General features: G+C 37.3%; 1 protein-coding gene and 1 long non-coding RNA gene across 4 annotated transcripts in view; both read left to right on the top strand.

Annotated features, from left to right (window-relative positions):
- The window catches only part of LOC131258218 (uncharacterized), a 103,962-nt gene that overhangs the window by 26,885 nt on the left and 52,692 nt on the right, over positions 1-24,385 (top strand). The gene's annotated exons all lie outside the window — the stretch shown is intronic.
- On the top strand, positions 51-5,573 carry LOC131258216 (probable inactive receptor kinase At2g26730). The gene is made up of 2 exons (XM_058259357.1): positions 51-1,773; positions 4,482-5,573. Exons 1-2 carry the CDS (start codon positions 384-386, stop codon positions 5,036-5,038), a joined length of 1,947 nt encoding a protein of 648 aa, XP_058115340.1. The 5' UTR covers positions 51-383; the 3' UTR covers positions 5,039-5,573.

The raw sequence follows: 24,385 nt of genomic DNA, 5'->3' as shown, positions 1-24,385 counted from the left end.
GTAATTTCCCAATTTTCAAACTTTTATATATCGTCCTACTTGGCTTCATGAAAGGCAAACGGCAAGGCCGCCCACAAGACTTCAAACTCTCTTGGAAAATCAGCCCAAATAGGCTTTCTGCGTTTGGTTCTTTCTTTGTATTATAATACATTCTCCTCTTATCTTCACTCCAACCTCTTCAAAACCAATCACAGAAAAAAAACCAATATATGTTTCTGGAAAAACCTCCTATCTTACTCCCACTGAAAAACCAGCCTCTCTGAATTATTCCATTGCAAAACCCATCTCATTTTCAATCTCTCATCTTCTTCTGAAATGCCCACTTCATATATTTACAACAATTTCATGAAGAGATCCAATTCCAGTTCATTCGGAGGGAATCAATGCTCAAAATCTATCATTTGAACAAAGCAGTCTCCCTTTCAGCTCCATCTTATTATAAAAGACCCACTTCATATCTTTATTGCAACTTCATCTTTAGATTCAATTCCAATAGAATGGAAACAATCCATATCTGGGTCCTCTCTATTTCTTTCATTCTCCTTCTCCCCATATCGAATTCAGTTGATGAGGAAGTAAAGCAGACCCTCCTCACCTTTTTTCAGCGTCTCTCCAATGGCAACCATTCAGCTGCTCCCAGCTTCGGTTGGAACTCTACCTCTGATCCATGCGACGATCGCTGGAAAGGTATCACTTGCGATCCCCGATCTTCTTTCATTAAGAAACTAGCGCTCGAGGGCCTAGGCCTCAGAGGGACTCTGGATGTCAGATCCATCTGCACCATCCAATCTCTTGGTGTCTTGAGTGTTCAAAACAATTTCATCCATGGAGAGCTTCAGCCAGATATTGAAAACTGTCAGCAACTGACCCACCTCTATATCAACCAAAACCAATTTTCAGGGCACCTCCCCGACACTCTGCCAGGCTTGAATAATTTGAAGAGGCTCTTTATTTATGAAAATAACTTCTCAGGTGAGTTGCCGGATTTACCCAAGATCTCGGGCCTGGTATCGTTTCTTGCTCAATACAATCATCTCACTGGGAAAATTCCAACATTCGATTTCTCCAACCTTCAGGACTTCAATGTCTCCTTCAACAATTTCAGCGGTCCGATTCCCAAACTGCCCAGTCGTTTCGATGATAGCAGCTTTTTGGGGAATCCTGAATTGTGTGGAAAGCCGACTTCCAAGCAATGTCCAAATTCAAACCTTCCGGCACGACAACAGGTTCTCATGTTCATAGGCTATATTATTCTAGGACTGGCTGTTGTCGTTTTCTTTATTCTCTCCCTCATCAAGGGAAAGAAGACACCTGACTACAAGATGGTGGATTCTGAAAAGAAGGGAGCCATGGAAGTAGACATCAAAGCCAGCACCGATTCTCTCTACTATAAAACGGAGGCAAGTAAATCTGAGTACTCGATCCCGATGTCGAACGAAAGTACTATGGTGTCGATGTCGATGATCATCCCCAAGAATTCAGCAATGAAGGACTTGAGGTTCGAAGACCTGCTAAAGGCTCCTGCAGAGCTGCTTGGAAGAGGGGCATATAGTAGCCTCTACAAGGTGATATTCGAAGACGGTGTGGCATTGGCTGTGAAGAGGATTAAAGATTGGGATATTTCAAGTGAAGAATTCAAGAGGAGGATGGAGAAGATAGACCAAGTGAAGCATCCAAATATATTGCCTCTCTTGGCCTTTTACTGCTCAAAGCAAGAGAAGCTTGTGGTGTATGGATATCAACGGAATGGGAGTCTCTTCAAACTCCTCCATGGTATGTTCATTCACACAACTTCCAGCTTAAGATTGTTTTTCTGGTGGCATCATTTATTTCAACTTCTCAGATAACTTCTAGTGTATAGATTTGTATGCATTCACGTAGTCTAAAAACTCGAAAACTCAACTCGACGTCTGGCTGAGTCAGGTTGACTCGACAATTAATTAGACAAGGCTTTACTTGACTCAAACTCAATATTTAATAATTCAATTAGTATTATTCATAAATATTTTAAATAGTTATGTGCGGTGATAAAGTATAAAAATAATACAAGGGGATGCTAATGCCAAGGAATAGTGCTTGGCTTCTTGGTTGTAGAGGTTTCTTGGTCTACTATAGGTCTTGTATTTGAAACCCCTTCTTACTTTCTTATATATATATATATATATATATATATATATATGGAAAAGGTACTATGCGCTCGACCTCGCAAGACCGTCCCATGAGGTCGAGTTGTGTGGGCCCCACCGTGATGCGTTTCGAACATCTACCCCATCAGTTAGATGCACCATTCCATTGTGGGCCTAGGTCTCAAAAATCAAGTCAATCGGTGACTTTTATGGGCCACACCACATACAGAAGTGGGGAGGGGCCGTGCACCATTAAAACATTCATAATTATTTTTTGGGCCCACCGAGATATGGTTTACAAATCCAGCCCATCCATTATGTGTATCCCACTTGGATGAGGGTTCAGACCAAGTTTCAGCAGCATTCAAAACTCAGGGAGGCCCCACCAAGTGCTTTTATATGTTTTTGACATGTCTTCACATGATTTTAGATGGTATGGCTCCCCTGAGTTCTGTATACGGCTGATTTTTGGGATATCCCATAATTTAGAGGGGACCCATTAAATGCATGGTGTTGATGGTCGACACGCATCACGGTGGGGCCCACACAGCTCGACCTCACGGAGCTTATCGTGAGGTCGAGCCCATATATATATATATATATATATATATATATATATATATACATATATATATATATAAAGAGTACTCACACAAGTTGAGTCAGGCTTACAACCGATAATTTTTATAATGACTTGGGTCAAAATCTTGTCAAGTCTACTTGACTCGGCTGAGTTTTGAGTTTTAGAACTATGTGCATTGGTGATAAGATCATTGTCATTGTCTAAGCCTTATTCCAAGTACCTGGGGTCAGCTACATAAATCTTGTTCTGCTACTCTATCCTCAGTTAAATCGTATCTCATCTAATCTTTTCTTATTACTTCCTGTACGTCCTTACCGGGCTTCTGATCCTTACCATTTTATAACCTTCAATTTGAATAATCTCATTCCTAACTGGCAGAGTTCTTAAACCATCCAAGCCTATACCATCCCTCATCTCATTACCTATTGGTGTGACTCTTTAAATTGCATCGAATGCATGAATGCATGCTTGGATGATGATTATAAATGGATACCTATACAAACACCCACATGGGAAATGGGACAAAGCCTGACTCTTATGTCACTAAGTGTCAGTTTAAAACATTATAACACCACTTGAACTCGGCCACTTCAACTCAACAGAATGAGATTTCTAGGCGAGTCACTAGGAAACACGCTTCATCAAGGTGACACGGTCTGGAACTGAAAAGACTTGTAGAGTTAGCACACGGTCACACTGAGGATGGTAAATTAGAGATGGTCTATCCATTTATAGGCACTTATCTTAATGGTTGTGATCATTTGATCAAGGTGACATATGGGCCGCATGAAATCCACAGTGGACTCTTCTATCCAATTGTCCACGTGATCAGAGTTGTAACACACGACGTCACAATTTCTGGCCATAATAGGGTGGGAGGACTTCTAAATCAACCAAGTCTTGTATATAATATACAACTTATAATATAATGACAATTCACTCAACCCAAGTGCGTGTGTCAATGGCGCAAAGGATTTCCTACTGTTGATGTTAGAATTTGGCCGATCCTGTTCCACCCCCTGCTCGTCTTTGGATACCTGTTAAGTAATAGATAACAAAGAAGACACATGGGGTGCCAGTGATGGCCGGGGACCCTTCGATGCCTAAGTCAGGAGAACAAGCTCACAGTGGGTGTAGTATGATCAGGGTAGTTGTGCATACCTTGTTCCCATGGTAGGGGGTCTATTTATAAGCTATTTGCGTCACTTACGTGTTGGGATGGATTAGCTAGAGGGACCTGTATCATAGAATGAATCTGTCCTTGGATATTTCTCGGATCGCGCCATGATCGGCATGATCCTTGGCTGAGATCTCACTAGGCAATCCCGCCCATATACGGTGAGGATCCTCTAGATGTTTTCTATTCTGAGGTTGTGGTCGGTATCTAAGGCTGATGTCGTCAGTCAAGGCTGATCTCCAAGGTTGGCAGTCGGGCTGACCTCCAAGGTCGGCAGCCGAAGTCTGGATTTGTGGCCGCTACTTGGGCTGGTAACGGAAGTTGGAGCTGACACCTCACATCGGATCAGTACCCTGACCCTTCTTGGGGGGCTTCCTTCGGTAATCACCTCGCTGCGCCCTAGGCATCAGTTCTTTTCAATTTTACCCATAACACCTACCATCTATTAGCAAAATCTCCATTTTAAACTGTATTAAAAAAATGGTATAATGGAAGGAATGCCTGCATGACTAAATTTGTGTATAATACGTGTTCACATTATTTCTCTCTTTCATGTGTGATATTTTCATTGATTCTTTCTACCGTTGTACTACAGGAACCCAAGGTGGCCAAATATTCGACTGGGGTAGCAGACTAGACGTTGCAGCTTCTGTTGCCGAGGGCTTAGCCTTCATGCACAAAGAGCTCTACGTCAATGGTATTGCTCATGGCAACCTAAAATCTTCCAACATATTGATGAACAAGAACATGGATCCATGTATCAGTGAGTATGGCCTCATGGAGATAATGATGGACAACCAACATATGTCGTTTATGGGCCACGGTACTAATGACCACTTTAAGGCAGACATACATAACTTTGGCGTCATTCTTCTTGAGCTGCTGACAGGAAAGGTGGCGGTGCCAGAAAATGGTGGGCTTGACTTGGCTACGTGGGTTCATTCAGTCGTTAGAGAAGAATGGACTGTTGAAGTCTTTGATAAGAGCCTACTCGAAGAAGGTGCGAGTGAAGAAAGGATGGTGAACTTGCTCCAAGTTGCCCTCAAATGCATTAATCCTTCACCAGATGCTAGGCCAACCATCAAAGAACTTGTTAGCATGATTGGCAACATTAAAGAGGAAGACGACAGGTCCATTGTCTCTGAAATATGATCAATGGATAGTTACTATCATCAGATGAAGATTTGAGACAACATTTTTCTTTAGAGGTTTTCTAGATCCACTTGTACGTTCTCTCCACACGCAGCTCTATGTATGGATGGAGACATCTGAGCCGTGCATAAGGTGGACTTGCCGTTGGCCAAAATATTGGGCCACCTCATCATTAGTTGGGCCACATTTGTGTTGACATGGGACCCTTTGGAAGTTCTCTCAAACCTTTTGTTGAATGTGGACCTTTGGCAAGTTTTTTAAACTTTTTAATGTTTTCACACGTGTGTTGTCTGCTTGATGAGTGGGCCAGCCTGATATTTGTGCGAGATAAGGGTCCACCTAATCCATGCCGTGATGTCCAAACGTGCCACCATCTATAGAGGTGCTGTCAAGAGAGATCGTTCATGTGGGACAAGAAAACCTCTTTCCTATATTATCTACTCCTGTATTATTGCTAGATTTACTAGTTTGAGAGGAAGAATTTTATATCTACTGTGAAAATGGAAAAGTTAGTGTACAACTGGCTGATGGTTTACATTTAGCAGTCGTTTGATTTCATGCTACTAGGTAAAAGAAATGGATCAGCCTACGGGCAACCGACACCACCACTTGTGGTCAGGTGCCATCTTTTCTACCAACATGCCACTTATGCAGGACATACATCCGTTCCATGAAAATGGTAGGCCCCACCATGAAGATCACCTGGCAGAAAAATCAGGTGGGTCCTGATCAGATAAGTCACGCATGTCAGAATTAATTGACAGCCAATGTTCTGGCTCAACATATAGGTGTAGCCTACCTAGTGAATAAACCAGCCAGATTTTCGAGAAGGGTGAACTCCATGGTGGGGCCTACTACGTTCATGCTATATAGATGACAAGCAGCGTATTAATCGCTGTGCCTTGTGTTGGTGGCATGACCTGGGCTTGTTGTGCAGTGTGCTGGCTGGCACTGAATGTGCACAGCCCACGGTGCTGCCTCAGACTCATTGGACAAACCCATGCTCTGGTCCAGCTTAAGGCTGCGCCGGTGCAACTTGGTATTATGCCACACTGGCAGTGCCAGTGGGCAAAGGAGTGCATAGACAGGCCTGCCCGACACGGGCTTAAGAGAAGAAGGATTTCCCACCTGAATGGTTAGTGCCTTTTTTTTTTCTTTTTTCTTTTTTTCAGAAGGGAGTACACCTGAAATGTATTCTGGAAAATCTTGCACACCTATGAGACGAGTGAAAACCGAGTCCTATATATATAAAAATAGTAATAAATAAAAATAAATAAATAAATAAATAAAAACTATACAATAGACATGAACCCACTGAGCCTATACATTCTCTCTCTCTCTAGAATTTACCACTTCGAGCTTATCTACTAATAGCTTTCCTTTCACTACAAGAAAAAGGACTTTTACTGGCAGTCAAAAGCACTGGTAAAAAAAAGCGTTGGCATCTCTTTTCCCGGCCCTAGGCAAGCGCCGGTAAATGTAGGTGTCGGCAAAAGTTTTGCCGGCGCTAGTACACTTTTACCGACACTTGTCTGAGTGCCGACAATTGTATATCCTTTTCTGACACCCATTCTGACTCTACCAATGCTTTTGGTGGCCGCTGGTATTTCTGAAGAAGCGCCAACAAAAGTTAAAAAAGTGTCGGCAAAAGTCTATCCAAGCACAGGTAAAAGTATTCCAGCAACACTTTTTATAACAGAAAAGCGCCGATAAAAATCTAGACAAGCGCCGGTGAAAGCCTTCAAAAGGGCTATATAAATTTGAGAGGCCCTAGCGCAGGCTAGTAAATATATATATATATATATATATATATATATATATATATATATATATATATATATATATATATATATATATATATATATATATATATATATAATTCAATTGAAACCTGTATTTTTTAATATTTGAAACATTAAAAAATGTTGCAATACAATTAAAATGGCATATTAAACAAAATTTATATTACTTCATACTATATATATATATATATATATAATATTTACAACAATAAGTTGAAAATGGTTTGGAATAAAATTTTAAAAAATAAATAAAATCCTCTGTGGTCTACTCGTTGCACGAGTGGCATCGCAAAGGTGAAGTTCTTGTAGGCCTAAATTTTGGCACAATTGATTAAAATCCAGCATACAAGGGGTAAAAAAAAAAGAGAGTCAAAAAGTAGCATTTAACAAAGATAGAATAAATGAATTAAAAAACAAGTCATTAATTACAAGGTTGAAACAATATAACAGAGTTATCAATGGCTAGATGGGCCAATTAACAAACAACATTCAACAATTTAATCAACCAGTTTTTTTTTTTTTTCCATAACAAATTGAACCAACTAGCTTTAATACTATGAAATGTTTTTTGCAGTTATTGATACACTACAAAACTTAGACACGACCATAAATGTCAGTGTTAAAAACAGACAAGGTATCAAATGATGGTGTTTTGGTCGGTTGTCCATGTTTTGGCAATCCTAGACCATTTGATTATCCTTGTAATGTTAATTATCAAAGGTATAAATATTAACTATCAATACCATGTTAATGTTCAAGGTCCTTGATGTAACTTACCAGGTTTAGCAGTAGTTTAACTAATCTTTATACATGGAAAACAATCAATTCTTTGATCCTTTGTCCTTAAAAAGTAAAAAACTATCAAGGCAACAAATGCTGTAACTTGAATTCCATTACATTTATTGGCCCCACATTAATGCATAGATACCTAGGTGATACGTGTTTGTTGGGTGCAAGGTGTTTACGTTAGCCCGGCCAAGATTATGCTAGCTGGACTAATATCTTGTTGTACTCCTATTTTAGTTTCTTAATATAAGCTAGTTTATCTTTCCAAAGAAAGAAGAAGAAGAAGAAGAAGAAGAAAAAAGGTGCCCAACACATTGTGCCCACCTGTGCAGTTGACTACCTTTTTGAAATTCCAAGGCCAATCGTTCAAATCTAACATGCTAAATCACTAATCCTGAAGATTGGGACTGTAAAACCTATGCCCTTTCCTCACATCGAACAAGCTTTGGATCCTCTGAAAATCTTCAATTGAACTGTTTAACATTGCTAAAATGAATGTGCTTGGTAGAATGGATCCACATTCTAGTATCTGGTGCACTTCATGTATGTGAAATGCCAACATAACCGTCTTAAGATAAACACATGAGCACCCGTTTCGAAGTTCAGCATCAACTACAGCTCCATCATTCACTTGTGATGTTGCTCTAGTGGGCCAGTCAACAACTTTCTACTGCTATCATTAGATAGAAACATTTACAAAAATGACATAAGCCTTTTCAAGTACAACTGACCTGGAATTCCTCACTTAGGATATCAGATGTATGAACTATTAACCTCCCCCAAGTAGCACTCTTGGCTTGAATATGGCAAGAGCTGATAGATAAGGGCAGTGGATCAAGCAAATGCTCTAAAAGAAAGAAAACAAAACCCGTAAGCAAATTGTTTCAAAGGACTCAACTCAATTGTTATATATTATAGTGCCAAGATAAGCTTGTTAAGCATGAGATAAGAAAACCATCTCATTCCACAAACATTTCAAAAGTTGTAGAGATTCCTTCTAAAACAAACCTACCAAACTAGTAAAAAAAAAAAAAAAAAGGCCTACCAAACCAAATGCTTTGAAGAACAACATAAAGTAAATTAGGAGGCCAAATATAACTGCTTTAGTTAGAGTAATTCAGCCTCTAGGGAAGAGAATTTCACAATTTTTTGGAATTTCTTTCTTTAGGAGATGGTCTATGAGCTATATGAGATATTGAATCTAATGAGGAAGATAATGTAATAACATATATAATTCAATGAAAGATGATAAAAATCAACCTAGAAAAATTAGCTTAAAATTAGATTAAGAGAATTAAAACAATTAGCACAATCAGATTTTGCTGCTCACTCTTCAGCAAGAAATGATTTCACTTCTGGGTATGAACAAGTGCATGTGTGGGGGTGGGGTGTGATTGTTTGTTAAAAAGGAAAAAAAAAAAAAAGAATTGAGAAGATAGGGTTATGAGAATATGAATATGACATGTCAAGTTAGCCTTGTGCCAACGAACCAGTCTTGATCACTTTCTGGCGTTGTGGGTGAAGCAGATATAACTCCTGCCATCACTGGAGATTTATTACCCCCCTTTTATCTTTCAGTACTACTAAAAACTGCACCCTGAATCACTCACACACGCTATACAATCTTCACCAGCTCATCCAACCAGTAGGAGACTTAATCCCATTTCATACAAGAAATATGGAATGTCCATTAATTTTCCTAACAATTGTAGGAATATGGTCTATTCCAAGCAGTCCTTAAAAAACACATGCAACCAAAAATTAGCGCACTTGATTGATATCCAAATTGATGTAAATAGATGGAGAAACAACTGTACTGATTTTGTGTGGATGAAGGTGTAAAAATGTAAGCTTAATTCAACAATTTTGTTTCCCTTAATTCAAAACTTAATTCCAAACAGTCCTTAAAAGAAAAAAAAAAAAGAAAAAAAAAGAAAAAGAAAAAGAAGAAGCCATCATTGCATACAAAGTACAAAGAAGTAGCATATAGTACAACAAAACCCATTTATAAAACATCATTGCATGAACATAAAATACACAGCTAAGTTAATTAATTCAACTGGGATCTATGAATTAAAAGTAACAAAAATCAATGCATTTATCAAGTACTAAAAAAAAATAAATCCAACTTGTCCTATTATTTATTTATTTTTTTATTGAATTCTATTGAATCTACCTTGTAGAATTCCCTGTTGATTTTAAATTTTCAAATATAGGTTAACCACGCCAGATATCAACTCGACATAAAAAAGCTCTAAGCAATAAGTGAGTGAAATGGCAGCATTGAAGTCAATAAAAAACAAATAGCTGAATGAAATGGTAGCATTGATATGAGAACAAAGCACATACCTTTTTTTCATGAAGTTCTTGCAATGGCCTTTCTCCATCTAGCAAGGAAGATGGAAACTAGCACGACTGAGGCAACAAGTCAAGTCAATGGATGGAATTCCACAAGTATACAACCATGCACAATGGGGATCAAAGGTTACTCTACAATACTCAGGCGGAGGAATGTAGAACACATTCAGTAAACAAGTTTGCGAGTTGATATTCAGTTGTAACGAAAAACTAACATTAATTCAAACACTTGGGCTGCATTTAGATTCACAACCAAATCTAACAACAAACATGTGGCTCTTGATCAAGAGGAGAAAAGCAAACCTTAATGACAACTCCTACCATTCATAATGACCAGGCTCCCTAGTTATGACCTAAGTGATGCAGGCCATGGATTCAACTGTCACAAAAACATTGTACATTGTTGAAATATGTGATGCAGAACATGGAAAAAATATACTGACATACCCTATCATTTGCCAAATATAGATATGTCCTGTCCATAAAAACATGTCGACAATAAAATAAAAGAAAAGAAAAGAAGATCCATTATACTAAAATTTATTAATGAATACTTCATGCAACCATACCTCCTAATGCAGGAATAAGTCCAAAGTGAAGCTCGGTCAGGCCTAGTTGAGTAGTAGAGGTAGAAATGCATGCATGGAAAACCTATTATGGTAAGAACCATCCTCATACAAAGACATCTAAATCATCAACATCATCATCATTAAGCCTTATCCCAACTAATTGGGGTCGACTACATTAATCCTTTTCCACCATTCCATTCTAGCAAGGGCCATTTCATATATAAACCATACAATAAATACATGTGAAAAAAAAAAACACAACATATAAAAGTGACCATGCCAAATACACATATCCAACATAGTCCCTGTTTAAAGCTCACTTACATTTGAAGCTTTTTGCCCATTCCATTACTCTTGATTTCGCCTTTGCAAGCACCCTCCAAAATTCGCCCACTTCTATTTTTGAAGCAACGACAACCTTTCTCTCCAAAGTAACCACAGACCCGCCAATGGAGCCATTCTCCACAAAGCCTTACCTACCTTGCCCAGTAGTTTCACCAGTATTTTTATTTCCCAATTTTCATGATATTCTAGTTAGTTATACTTTTCATGGTCTAGTTTTTGAGGTTTTAAGCACCACTTTAATTTTATTATTAATAAAACATTTATCTAATTTTCAGAAGAATTCTATTTCGAATTTAATTTCTTTTAGTTTTGAAAAATAAAGTATCAATAATATTGCTCTACCAGAGTATTAAAGTTTCTCTAGTTCTAAAAGGCAGAGAGCTTCGTCGAATAGAAGCCCAACAACATGTACCTAGCGAAATCACTCGAACCCTTGCTTTTGGGTAAAATCCCTTCCCATGTCCTTCATCAAGTCAAAGTTTTGGCTCCTTCAAGCATATTGCATGGTTAAATTTGTCCAAAACTACCCACATTGTACATAAAGATTAATCGACTCAAAAATAACATATTGCAAGCTACTAATATGTTCTATTAAACCAATATTTTAAACTATATTATCATTTTGATGGTGGCAGTTACCTTGGTTGTGGTGGTGGTAAAAATAATGAAAATTACCACAGAGGAAAATTTATTTCAAGCTCACCTGTTTACTGATGTTAAATGGGATGTATTTGTATTTGATCATGTGCAGAATTTGACACTTCATTGTCGGGATGAAAAGAACAATCCAGTAGCACAATAATATGGGCCAGAAGACCGGAACATTAAACATAGAAAAGAAGGTCATAACAAAAGCTATGCAGAAGGCCTTTGTAATAGAATACCTGAAAGCATGAGGGGCAAAGAATGTCACTTTCCAGAGACAACTGCATCAGTTATTTAAAAATATGCCAATCTACATTAGAAGCGGAATTTGCACTTATTAAAGAAATCCATGGTAAAATAACTACAAACAGAAAATTCAGGAAAACAACTAACTTTAAGTTTCCTTGCAAAGGTAAAACTTGTGCAAGTTATTTTACCCTTAAAAAATGCAAAGATAAAATACTAGAAAGAAGTAGACATTGGGATTATTGCAGATCCAGAGCTTGGGCAAAGATAAAATACTAGAGGGTGCTTGAGAAGGCAAAATCAAGCGTAATGGAATACCTGCTCACCATCTTTCAATAGGGCTGTCAATGGATCGGATATTGAATCGGATTATATCTAAGAATAAGGAGCATTCAGATAAGAAAGTAGAACAATCAATATAGAAAATTGCAAATCACCAAAATAAGGTTGGAAAAGGAAGATGAGAACATTCTGAGTCCCTGCCTCCCAAATCATTCCCTCCAAACAAAATACATTAGTTCAAACCTTTGTCCTGAATCATTACCCCAAAGCTAAAATTTTAGGATCCTTAGAAAGTGCCCCCAATAAAGAACTCCCACCCTTCACTTGGAAAAGGAATATGACTAATGAAAGCCTCCATGCTTGATAACTAGATTCCAAAAGATAACCTCTTTCCACTTGTAATGGATCCAAGAAAAATAAGGGTTTTCCCTCTCTTTTCCCAAAACAAGAGTAGAAACGCAATTGAAATCAACATCAAGACCTGGAGTTACCTACTGTACAGCACTGGTAGCGGGAAATGCAATCATGATCGTCTGATCTTCGACCACCAGATGATACAGATATGATTTTTAGAGAAATGAATAATGTACGAAGAGAAAATGGATGGATGGATGAACTCAAACCCTCCTTTTTTGCTACCATGCTTGGGAGTAAAAGGGGATTTTTTTTCTGAGGAAGAGAAAGCGTTCAAACGGAATCGCAAGGAGAGATTTTAGGGGCAGGAGTAGATTAGAGAGAGAGAGAGAGAGAGAGAGAGAGAGAGAGAGAGAGAGAGAGAGAGAGAGAGAGAGACTTGAAGGAGGGTGGATATTTCGTCCACCATGGTTGAGTGGGTTTTGGGTTTAATCAATGCATCAAGAGAATTTTTCGATCAGAAATGGAGATGGGATAGAAAAAAATCACAAAAATTACAAGGAGAGAGAGAGAGAGAGAGAGATTCAGGGGTTGAGACCGAGGTGGAGAGTCGGCGGTGGGGAGAGAATGGTTAGGTTAGGTTTTTTTTTCCTTTCTATTTATACCGATCTTTACCAACACTCGATTCAGATTAGCGCTGGCAAAGGATCCACCCAAGTGTCGGGATTTGTCCCGCCCTAAACTCAAAAACCAAACTCACAGAATTCATAATCGCCGAATCTGGCGGCGACAGCCTCCGTAGTACCCCATTCTCAGCTCCTAGCACCCATTCACCAGGTTCCAATCCTGAGATCCTACAAGGAGGATTTCTAAAACATAAGTCTGATTCAATTGAGCATGCCCAAGATCATAACATCATAATCACAGATAAATAACTACAGGAATAGCATTACAAAATCCACTAAGAATTTAAACTTTTCACAAGTACAAGGCTCAAAGGGGAGAAATACAAAGACTATATAAGAACAACTCCAAAAGGTCCATGGCATGCTCCACGCTCCTGCTCAGCTACTATTGCTACCTAAAATCACCTGCATGCATCAATCGTGCATAAGCTTATAGAAAGCTTAGAGGGCAGTGTAAATGTATGTAGGACAGGTGTCATGATTGAGATATCAGAGTATACGAAAAAAATCAGTAAGACCATGAATACCACTAGCCGTCACAAGGCTAAGCAATGCAAGGCAGGAATACCATCTGTCAATCAAAGGCTATGCAATGTAGGGCTATACAGCCAAGTGCTATATGCAATATTTAATGTGATCATGCTCATCCTCATATCAAGTCCACAAATCAGTATAATTCCTCTCTGGAAAATCACCAGGGTCAAATACACTACATGCTAACTGCTACCTCCCTAGCTGTGCAGCCCAGTGAGCGTAAGAGACCTCACTACCTGCCTGTGGACAGCTAATCACTAACAAGGCTCGACAGTAGCAGACCCATTTATGAGCTGGTCAAACTCAGCCTAGCTTAAATGCCCCCTCAATCAGACGGGAAGGCCACACCCCCTCCCAACCGATCACGATACAGTGAGAGATGTGGCCTAGAGGTAAAGGCACCGACGCTTATGTTTTCCACTCGGTCTAGACGTTGGTGCATCTCCTGGTACTATGAAGGTTCTGAAACTTTCACCCAAGGACATCCTATGTGCCCATAGTATTCAATCAAATATTTTCGGTGTCTAAAACTCGGCCATCCACGATGTACCTGTGGAGGCTACGGCCTTGATGAAGCTAGGGTGAATATCAACTATGTTATGTAAATGCTAGATGCATGAGTCACACCAATCAACCATGCATCACCTGCGCATACAACACGCTCAAGTGGGGCAACTCCATCACTCCGGGAGTCCCATAACAACCTGTCTAAAGGCATATTTCCATGACCAATCAACCATCAACCAATCACACGTATGATGCTCATGAGTCAGTAAGTATGTCATGCGACAATGAAGTTGTACTCTCTAAAAAGGCCAAGCTAAAAGTCCTGTGGGGGGGGGGGGGGTATAGGACTATGCCAAATTAAAATTTAAATGCGGAATAAAGAAGGAACTAGAACATGATAACACTAATCAATCTCAAATAACAGAAATAAATAGCAACCTCAAATGCACAAGTATTGAGAGGTTGATATAGATGTTGTTTTAAGGATAATCTTACACCAAAAACCAATGGCTTATGATAGGACAACCTGATTTCTAGAACGGTCTATGTATCAAAATCTCAAACTAATACAAAGGAAAAAAAATAATAAAACAAAATTAAATTTCTAATGCTATTACAACATTCACCACATGTATAGAAAGAAAATTACAATCATTCACCACAAATGCATAAAAATAAACATTCACCACAACTCCAGCAATTATAGTGGTTCACTTGTGTGTACACCAACTGTTAGAAAATAGCCACACAACTACTCTACTCCCAATATCCTCACCCACCGGATATTGGCTTTCACTATGAAATAAGTTTTCCAAGGTTCACCCAAAACCTTCACAATTGTGTTTTCAAAAGGGCTACCATAATTAAAAACCCCACTCACTGAGATTTTCTAGCTATCTCAGTCAAAACCAAAAATGAAAGATTTTCTGACAATCTTACAAACCAAATATAGAAAATTGAAATGTACTTATCTGAAGATTCTCCTTCTGATGAAGCCCGGTAGAACCAATTCGATGTAGATGTTCAATGTCCAATCTCACATATGAAAGGGTTCTTAGTTCTAAATGATTTTTAGATTAAAACAACCTGGGCTAGCTTAATTTAATTTTGATCTCACAAAGGGTAAAATCAATATTCCTTTTTCAAAAGAAATAAAATTGAATAGAGATCTCAAAATCAAATGTAAAAAAACTATTAAAAGAATCTTAAATATTAACTAATTATCTTCTAGAATATGGGGACAAGTTTCTTAGAGTTGTGACTTGAATAGCTTTGAATTCCTTGAAAAACTCTGAAAATCATCCTCAATTTATAGACAAAAATACTGTTCACTCGACTAGCCTAGTGGTTAGCTCGACTGGTTGAAGGACCAACACCTTTTCAAAATTTCTGGCGCGATAAGATAAGATCGCTATTCGACTAGTCGAGTGGCCTGCTCGACTGGTCGAGCCCTGCACTCAACTGGTCGAGTGAGACCCAGAAATGTTGCTGGACTTTGAGTTAAGCCTGCACAACCGGTCGAGCATTGTTCACTTGACTGGTCAAGTAGTCTCCAGGACTGGTCGAGAGTCCAACAGAAAATCCTGAAAATTTACAACAAACCTTAGACTGGTTGAGGGAATTCTTGGACTGGTCGAGCTATTGTCTGGACTAGTTGAACCATAACTAGGATTGGTCGAAAAATGACCTATAAATTCATCAAATGACTTATAATACTGTATGACCTATCCTAAGGTCAGTCTAAGGTCACACAAACCTTAGTTGTGAGATTGATTCATCACATATCATTCTCTTGAAGTATTTGAAGCTTGAAGACTTGATCTATTACTTGAACTTCTTGTTCTTGAACCTCTTGATCTTGTACTTGAACTTCTTATTCTTGAAAGTGAACTTCTTGATGTTGTACTTGTACTTCTTGATCTTGTACTTGCATGACTTGATCTTGAACTTGAATGTAGACAAGATTGGCAAGGATGCCATGAAGTTGATCTTACATTAACCACTAAACAAGATACAGATTCCAAGAGGTTTTGGCGTAATAAAATTTGACAATCCTAGGAGCTAGATAAGATAGCATTTACAATCTCCCTCTTTGTCAAATTTGTGACAAAACAAACCAAGACCTAGGAATCATGCATCAATTAGATCAATAAAGAATCATGCACCGGTTAGATCAATAATGAATCATGCATCAATTAGATCAATAAAGAATCATGCACCAGTTAAAAACTGGTTAGCATAAATCAATACTCTCCCTTAATACAATACTCCATAGAATCCAAGCGAAGAGAAGAAATTACTTGCAAAAAATAACAATAACTTCCACTCCAACTTCCACTCCATGGAATAAACATACAATACAAATTCTCCCCCTTTTTGTCACAATATGACAAAGGAAAGAATATATAATGGAAATATAAGAGTAGAATAAGAACATTGATTAATAAGAATAAGAAGTACAAGATAACCAGTAAACATGTCCACAAAAACACGAAAACATGTCCAAGCATATTGAGCAAGAGAAATTCAAGTATGAAAGTTATTACATATCAGAAATTCAAAACTAATCTGAACCAGAAGAAGGAGCAGGTATGAAAGGATCAATTTGATGAAGTCCCTTATTAAAGCGCTTAAGATATTTGTGCATATATTTAAATTGCATTTCTTGGGACACATGCATACCCTCTACCTTCTCCTCAAGAGATCGTAAATGCGAATCAAAATCAGAAAGCTGATAATCAGGATCAGTCACAGAGTCAGACTCAAGTTCATCAAAAATGTCATCCATATTGACATCATCTGGAGGTAAAGCATCCTCCTCTTCAGTTGTTTCAGCTGCTCCACCAGCACCCACATCAACCTGGCCTGGAGCCAACCTCAAATTCATCTTATATATGTTCAAATTGTTGAATGGTAGATGGTTAATTGGAGTTTCTCCAACAGGCATAGCCACTAAACTATGGGTAGCTAAGACAGTCATAAGATAAGCAAATGATATATCACAGTGGCCTGGGTGGAGACAGAACTGAATGATGATGTAACAAATAAGGGATGGAAGACAAACAGAAATACCAGTAACAATCGAATGAAGAATACGAGTCATAAATGTAGTAAGCTCGATTTTGTTACAGATCTAGGGTAGACATTTGAAATGAAAATCCAATGGAGAACCCTGTATCTGGGTAACATAAACTTGGAAGCGAGCACATTCCCAGAACTCCATTCTGCATCCATATTGCATAAAACTCTAGTAAGCATTCCTTTCTCAGATTTAGACGATTTTGCTACAAGAGTATGAATGGGAATCCCATCATCGTTAATAGGAAGATCCATCAATTCAGAAATTAGGTGACGGTCCACTTCAATTGGACCTTCTCTGGTTGTAATTGTAAATGTTAGATTCTCAGAAGAATAGTCACTAATGCAAGTAAAAATAGCTTGCACAATGGAGCAGTATGCAGGTCCGCCCCAATGTAAATTGTTTTCCCATCCTACAAATTGAAGGAGTGGAATAATACCAAATGGTGCCAAATGATCAATATTAACTGTCCGTTCAACTATCATGTTGCGTAAGCGAATATCCTGTACATACTCGGGATCTTTCTCGGGTGACCGAAGATGGCGCACCGTGATAGGAGCGGAACAAGAAGAAGAGGGACCACGAGATCCTTTCTTCTTATTTCTACTCTCCATTGCAATAAGGAAATCAAGGAATACAAGGATTGCAAAAGAGGCAAGAAAGGTTTCTAGTAAATCATATTTTTAGGTAGAAAACCCACAAAACAATCATAAATCTTGAAATAAACAACACAAATAAGGAAATGGAAGAGCAAAGAACTCAAATCTATAAGGAAATTGAAAATGATGCACTAACCATGGAGAAATCGAAAATGGGTTCGACCAGTCGTGGTATGACTTATTGGAGAAGAAGAACTAAGTGAAGAAAAAAGCGGTTTTCCCAGATAAAAGGCTAAACCCGAGATTCACGACTGGTCGAGTATATACTCGACCGGTTGAGCCACGACTGGTTAAGTGTGTACTCAACTGGTCATGCACCACTGAAAATATGCAATTTAACATCTTATTTGAATTTTAAAAATTTTAAAATAATAAATATATACATTATGATACAAATAGGCACACATCAATAGTTTATATTGCACATACCAAAATCAAATTTTAATTTTGGAAACCAGTTTTTGTCGAGCGGTTTTGTGAATACATCTGCAAGTTGATTCTCGGTTTGAATGTATTCCAATGAAATTATCTTGTCTTCCACCAATTCACGAATATAATGATATCTAATGTCAATATGGTTGGTTCGTGAATGTTGAATTGGATTCTTAGAAATATTAATTGCGCTTTCATTCTCACAATATAAAACCATAGATTCTTGCACAAATCCGTAATCACTTAGCATTCTCTTCATCCAGACAAGCTAAGTGCATGCATTACCAGAAGCAATGTATTCAGCCTCAGCTATAGAGAATGATACGGAACTTTATTTCTTACTTAGCCAAGAAACTAAACAGTTCTCAACATAGAAACAACCACCACTGGTCGATATACAATCATCAATGTTACCAACCCAATCAGCATCTGCATAACCAGCTAATTGCACACTAGTATCATGTGGATACCAAAGACTAAGATTAGTAGAACTAGCGACATATCGCAAAATACGCTTAACAACAACTAGGTGTGACTCTTTAGGATTTGATTGATATCTAGCACAAATACCTACGCTGAATGCAATATCAGGTCGGCTTGCAGTTAAATATAATAAACTACCTATCATACTGCGATACAACTTAGGATCTACACTTTTACCTGTTGAATCCTTAGAGAGTTTAAGTGTCGTACTCATAGGAGTGTCGAAGTTCTTACCGCTCTCAAATCCAAATTTTTTCACCAAGTTTAGAGCATACTTGGTTTGAGAGATAAATATCCCATTAGCAAGTTGTTTTACTTACATACCTAGAAAGTAGTTTAATTCTCCTACCATGCTCATTTCAAACTTGGACTTTACAAATAGTGTCTTATCAACACTTCCCTTTACAAAGTTATGACTTAGTAGAAACTTAGTCAACTTCTTGTACCATGCCCTGGGAGCTTGTTTTAAACCATAGAGTGCTTTTTTCAGATGATAAACATAATTAGAATGTTTAGGGTCTTCAAAACCTTTAGGTTGTTCTACATATACCTCCTCATGTAAATCACAGTTCAAGAAAGCACTCTTGACATCCATTTGATAGATTTTAAAATTTTTATTACAAGTAATTGATATGAACAGTTTGATAGATTTAAGACGAGCTACTAGGGGCAAAGGTTTCATCATAATCGATGCCTTCTATCTGAGTGTACCCTTGTATAACCAGTCTCGCCTTATTTCTTATAATGTTACTTAATTCATTAGACTTATTTTTAAAGATCTACTTGGTTCCAATTATATGTTTATCATTAGATCTAGGAACCAAATGCCATACATAATTTCTAACAAACTAATTAAGCTCTTCTTGTATTGCTACAATCTAGTTTTCATCAGTAAGGGCTTCTTTTACGTTAACCAGTTCTATTTAAGATGTAAAGCATACGCACTTGCACATATCTTCTAATTGTTTACGAGTGCACACACCCGTGAGAGGGTTTCCAAGAATTTGATCAGTTAAATGGTCTTTAACTGATCGTAGTTCAGTGTCATTATTTCGACTAGATGAGGAGTCTAGTTTATCAATTAATGAGACTTCATCATCTTCTGAACTAGTGGAAGATGTATTCAGATGATCATCTATGACAATATTAATGGATTCCTGAATTATACCAGTTCTCTTGTTAAGAACCCGATATGCTTGACTATTTAGAGCATACCCTAAAAATATCTCTTCATCACTTTTAGTGTCAAATTTACCCATATTTTCACGATCATGTAAGATGTATCACTTACTGCCAAAAATTTGAAAGTATTTGACAGTAGGCTTCTTATCAAACCACATTTTACAAGCCTTTTTACTATTTGATCTTCTAGTATAAATGTGGTTAATTATATAACAAGCGGTATTTTCGGCTTCAACCTAAAGATTTTTAGGAAGCTTCAATTCATACTATTTAACATAACATTAGCCATCTCTTGAAGCACTCTATTTTTTCTTTCCACTACACCATTTTGTTGTGGTGTTTTAGGCGCAGAATATTCATGCGATATTCCCTGGTCACTGTAAAATTTCTCAAAACTGCTATTTTCAAAATCAGAACCATGATCACTTCAGATCTTAATGACTTGTGATTCTTTTTTAGTTTGAATACGTTTAAGTACCATTTTTACTTCGTCGAGAGTTTTTGTTTTCTCTCTTAAGATGACTACCCAAGAATACCTAGTAAAGTCATCTACAATGGTCAGAATATACTTCTTGCCACCTCGACTTTCCGTTCTAGTTAGTCCAATGAGATCCATGTGGAGAAGTTCGAGTGGTTTAGATGTGGCATTGGAGTTCACCTTTTTGTGAGCACTCCTGGTTTGTTTACCAAACTGGCATTCGTCACATATTTTATCCACTTTCTTTACTTTGGGTAGACCTCTTACCAATTCATTTTTGCTCAATCTATACAAGTTGCAGTAGTGTACATGTCCTAGGCGCTTATGCCATAATTCGGTCTCATCAGTTTAAACCATATAACATGATAGCTTAGATGAGCTTGAATCACTGACTATGTAGTGGTTTTTAGAAGTTATACAACCAATTAATATTATAAAACCATTCTTATTCAAAATTTCACATCCTTGGTTGGTAAATTTTACACTATGATTATTATCGCGTATTTGAGAAATACTTAATAGATTATGTTTTAAACCTTTTACATATAAAATATTCTCAAATAGAGGAAGGTTAAAGAGTTGAACCGTACCTTGACCAACAATTTTGCAGTTGCTACCGTCACCGAATGTGACTGAACCATCAGTCATGTCTTTGAGATTGGTGAACAAATCTTTGTCACCTGTCATTTATCTAGAGCATCCACTGTCTATGTACCATTTTGATTAACTTGAAGCCTTGAAAGTAATGTGAGCAACCAAACCTTAGGGACCCATTTCATTACAGTTTTGGGTTTCAGAGCATAGTTGGTCTTCTTATGTTTTCAATTGTTATAAATCCTACTCACTGAGTTAGATTTTAGAAGCTCCTTAAGTAGATCCACAATTTTTTCAGCCAAAGGGTTATGATTTTGATTTCTATAGATGATATGATTGCTTCTAGGTTTAACAGTCTAAAAAGTTTTAGCATTTTTAGAATTGTTTTGATTTAGAGTTTTTCCTTTTGAGTTTGAAGACTCCCCTCTAACAAATTTAGGTAGAGTATTCTTATATTTGGGAGGAGTACTTTTATCATAGCCCAAACCAGATCGATCGCCACATTTTCTGGATCCGGATAAAAGTTTTTCCAATTTAGGATCACCTTGGGCATACCTCCATGTGTCCTTCAAACTCAAAAGTGAAGAGACTTCTAGTTTTAGCTTTTCATTTCCAGATTTTAAGTTTTCAACTTGGGATGTTTTGAAATCTAAGTCGCACTTAGCTTTTTCAAAGCAATCTGAAAAGTGTGATTTTTCTAAGACTAGATTATCAAAATTCTCTTTTAATTCAAAAAACTTTTCTTTCTGAAGTTTTAACTTTATAGTAATTTTGCAACTTTCCCTATATAGGGCATCATGAGCATCTTGAAGGTGATCTTCTTCATTTTCATGGCCACTACTCAGATTTTCTTCACTGGTTGAATCATCATTATCTGAGAAAGTGAACTTGGCTAGAGTCATTAGGGCTTTAACCTCATTAGCCGACTCGATTTTAGAATCTTCTAACTCAAAAGAGACTTCAGAGAAAGAAGATTCATCCCATGTAGCCAACATTCCTTTCTTTTTAAACTTGTCCTTTTTAGGACATTTATTTGCTAGATGCCCATATTCATGGCAGTTGAAGCATTGACTGTCTTTAAGTGATTTCCAGGTTTTAGATCTACCCTTTTTCTTCTTAGAGGGTTTTTGAAAACCAACTCTCTTTTTTGCTTTTAAAAATTTTATAAAACTTCTTTGCTAAAAGAGCCATATCATCCTCTGAGTTGATATGTCAAATTTAAGGTTTAATAGCGAAATAAAAGAATATGATAGCCAAATAAAGGAAATCAATTCACAATACGGAAATGAAAAGCAGCCTCAATAATCAAGTATTGAGAGATTGATACAAATGTTGTTATAAGGACAACCTTACACCATAAAAACTAAGGGTTTATGACAGGACAACCTTATTTCTAGAAAGTTCTTTCTACCAAAAACTCAAACTAAAGAGGAATAAATAAATAGCAAGGAATAGAAATATTAACCTATGACAACATTCCCCACAATGCTTGAAATGTAAATATTACAACATTCACATCCACACATACATCCCACAAACTTTAAATGATAAAAGATAGAAAATAAATCACACATCCACAAAACATAGAGTTATAGTGGTTCGCTTGTGTGTTCACCAACTGTTAAACAATAGCCACACAGCTTGTTACTCTACTCCTAATATCCTCACTCAGTGGATATTAGCGTTCACTATGAAAATAGGTTTCTCAGGTTCACCTAAAAACTTCACAATTGTGTCTTTCAAATGGGCTTACACAATTCAGAAAATCCCACTTCTGAGTTTTCTGGCTCTCCTCAAATAACCAATAGATTGAGATTTTTCTGGCTTAATCTCAAATAAAACCAAAAGAATGAAATTTACAATAAAGTAAAATACCTGGATTTCTCCTTTTGTTGTAGCCCGGAAGAACCAAGTCAGAGTAGAAGTTCGAATAGAAGTTCATTGTCCAATATTCACTTAAGAAATGGTTTTAGGTTCTAGATTGATTTTAAATTAAACCAGTTGGGTTAGCTATATTTGATTTTAATTCTAAGAAGAAGGAATATCACAATTCCTCTTTTCAATTCAGATTGGAATATAGAAATAAAATCAAATCAATAAAGCTAACAAAAGAGAATATTAAATATGCACAAATTAGCTTAAAATTAACACAAACTTATCTCAGAGTGATGCCTTAATTTTACTTGAATTGGATTATCAAACTCTGTAATTCGTTGTCTATTTATAGTTGCAGAAACTCGTCTACGACTGGTCTTGAAGACAGTACGACTGGTTGTAGAAGAAACGAATTTTTAAAATTTTAAGTGCGATCGGATAAAACTGTTCTACGACTGGTCGAAGATCGTCCACGATCGGTTGTGAGCCCTCCACGACTGGTCATGACCAACCCACGACTGGTCGTGAGGCACCAAGTTTATTTGCTGGAGTTTGAGTCGAAGGTGCATGATAGGTCGTGAACAAGTTGAGCACTGTTCACACGACCGGTCAAGAAGACTCCAGGACTGGTCATAGCTCAACCAAAAAATTTTGAAAAATAGCAACAACTTAGGACTGGTCCTAAAATTTCTTGGACTGGTCGAGCCAGTTCTAGGACTAGTTGAACAGGGTCCAGCACTAGTCTTAGAACATACCAAATTCATAAAAAAAGTTTCAATATGAATTATGTATACAAAATGACTTACCCTACAGTCAATCTAAGGTTAATCATACCTAAAAAGTGAGATATGAACATCGAGACTTCATATGATAGTTGACCTTTGAAGATTGTAAAGCTTGGGATCTCTATACTTGATGTAGCATTGAACTTGAGATCTTCTAGAGCTTGAATTACACTTCATTTCCAGTTGTACAGTAACTTGAGTCTTTGAACAAGATCACTTCTTTTGTTATAGCTTGTACTTGCATTTCTTGAAATGGTTTGAAGTAAATCTTCATTCTTGACTTGAAGCAACGTGTTTAAAGAGGTGATGCAATGTCTTGATCATATATACCAATGAGCTACACAGGACATAGATTGATGTTTTTGCACCACAAAATTTGACAACCAATGGAGCATAAAACCATAGCACTTACAATCTCCCCCTTTGTCAAATTTTTGACAAAACATACTCAACAATAATATCACCAATACACATTCAAAGAATCATGTATGCACTAGTTATAAGAGAAAACCAGTTACAACCTAGTTAAAGAATCATGCACTAGTTATCATTAAGTAGCACATAACATTATAAAGTAGGCGCAACATAGGCAAAACATTTCCTCCCATACTCCCCCTGAGTAGCACACATATATCCAAAAAAAATTATATGCTACCCACAATCCGT

This window comes from Magnolia sinica, chromosome 10 (assembly GCF_029962835.1).
Source record: "Magnolia sinica isolate HGM2019 chromosome 10, MsV1, whole genome shotgun sequence".
Lineage (NCBI taxonomy): Eukaryota > Viridiplantae > Streptophyta > Magnoliopsida > Magnoliales > Magnoliaceae > Magnolia > Magnolia sinica.
This window is presented reverse-complemented; position numbering and strand designations above follow the sequence as displayed.

Bases quoted from the DNA above. Each gene is read 5' to 3' on its own strand.
- LOC131258216 (XM_058259357.1), top strand. From the start codon at position 384: ATGCTCAAAATCTATCATTTGAACAAAGCAGTCTCCCTTTCAGCTCCA. The intron at 1,774-4,481 runs GTATGTTCATTC...GTTGTACTACAG, and splicing joins TCTCTTCAAACTCCTCCATG to GAACCCAAGGTGGCCAAATA.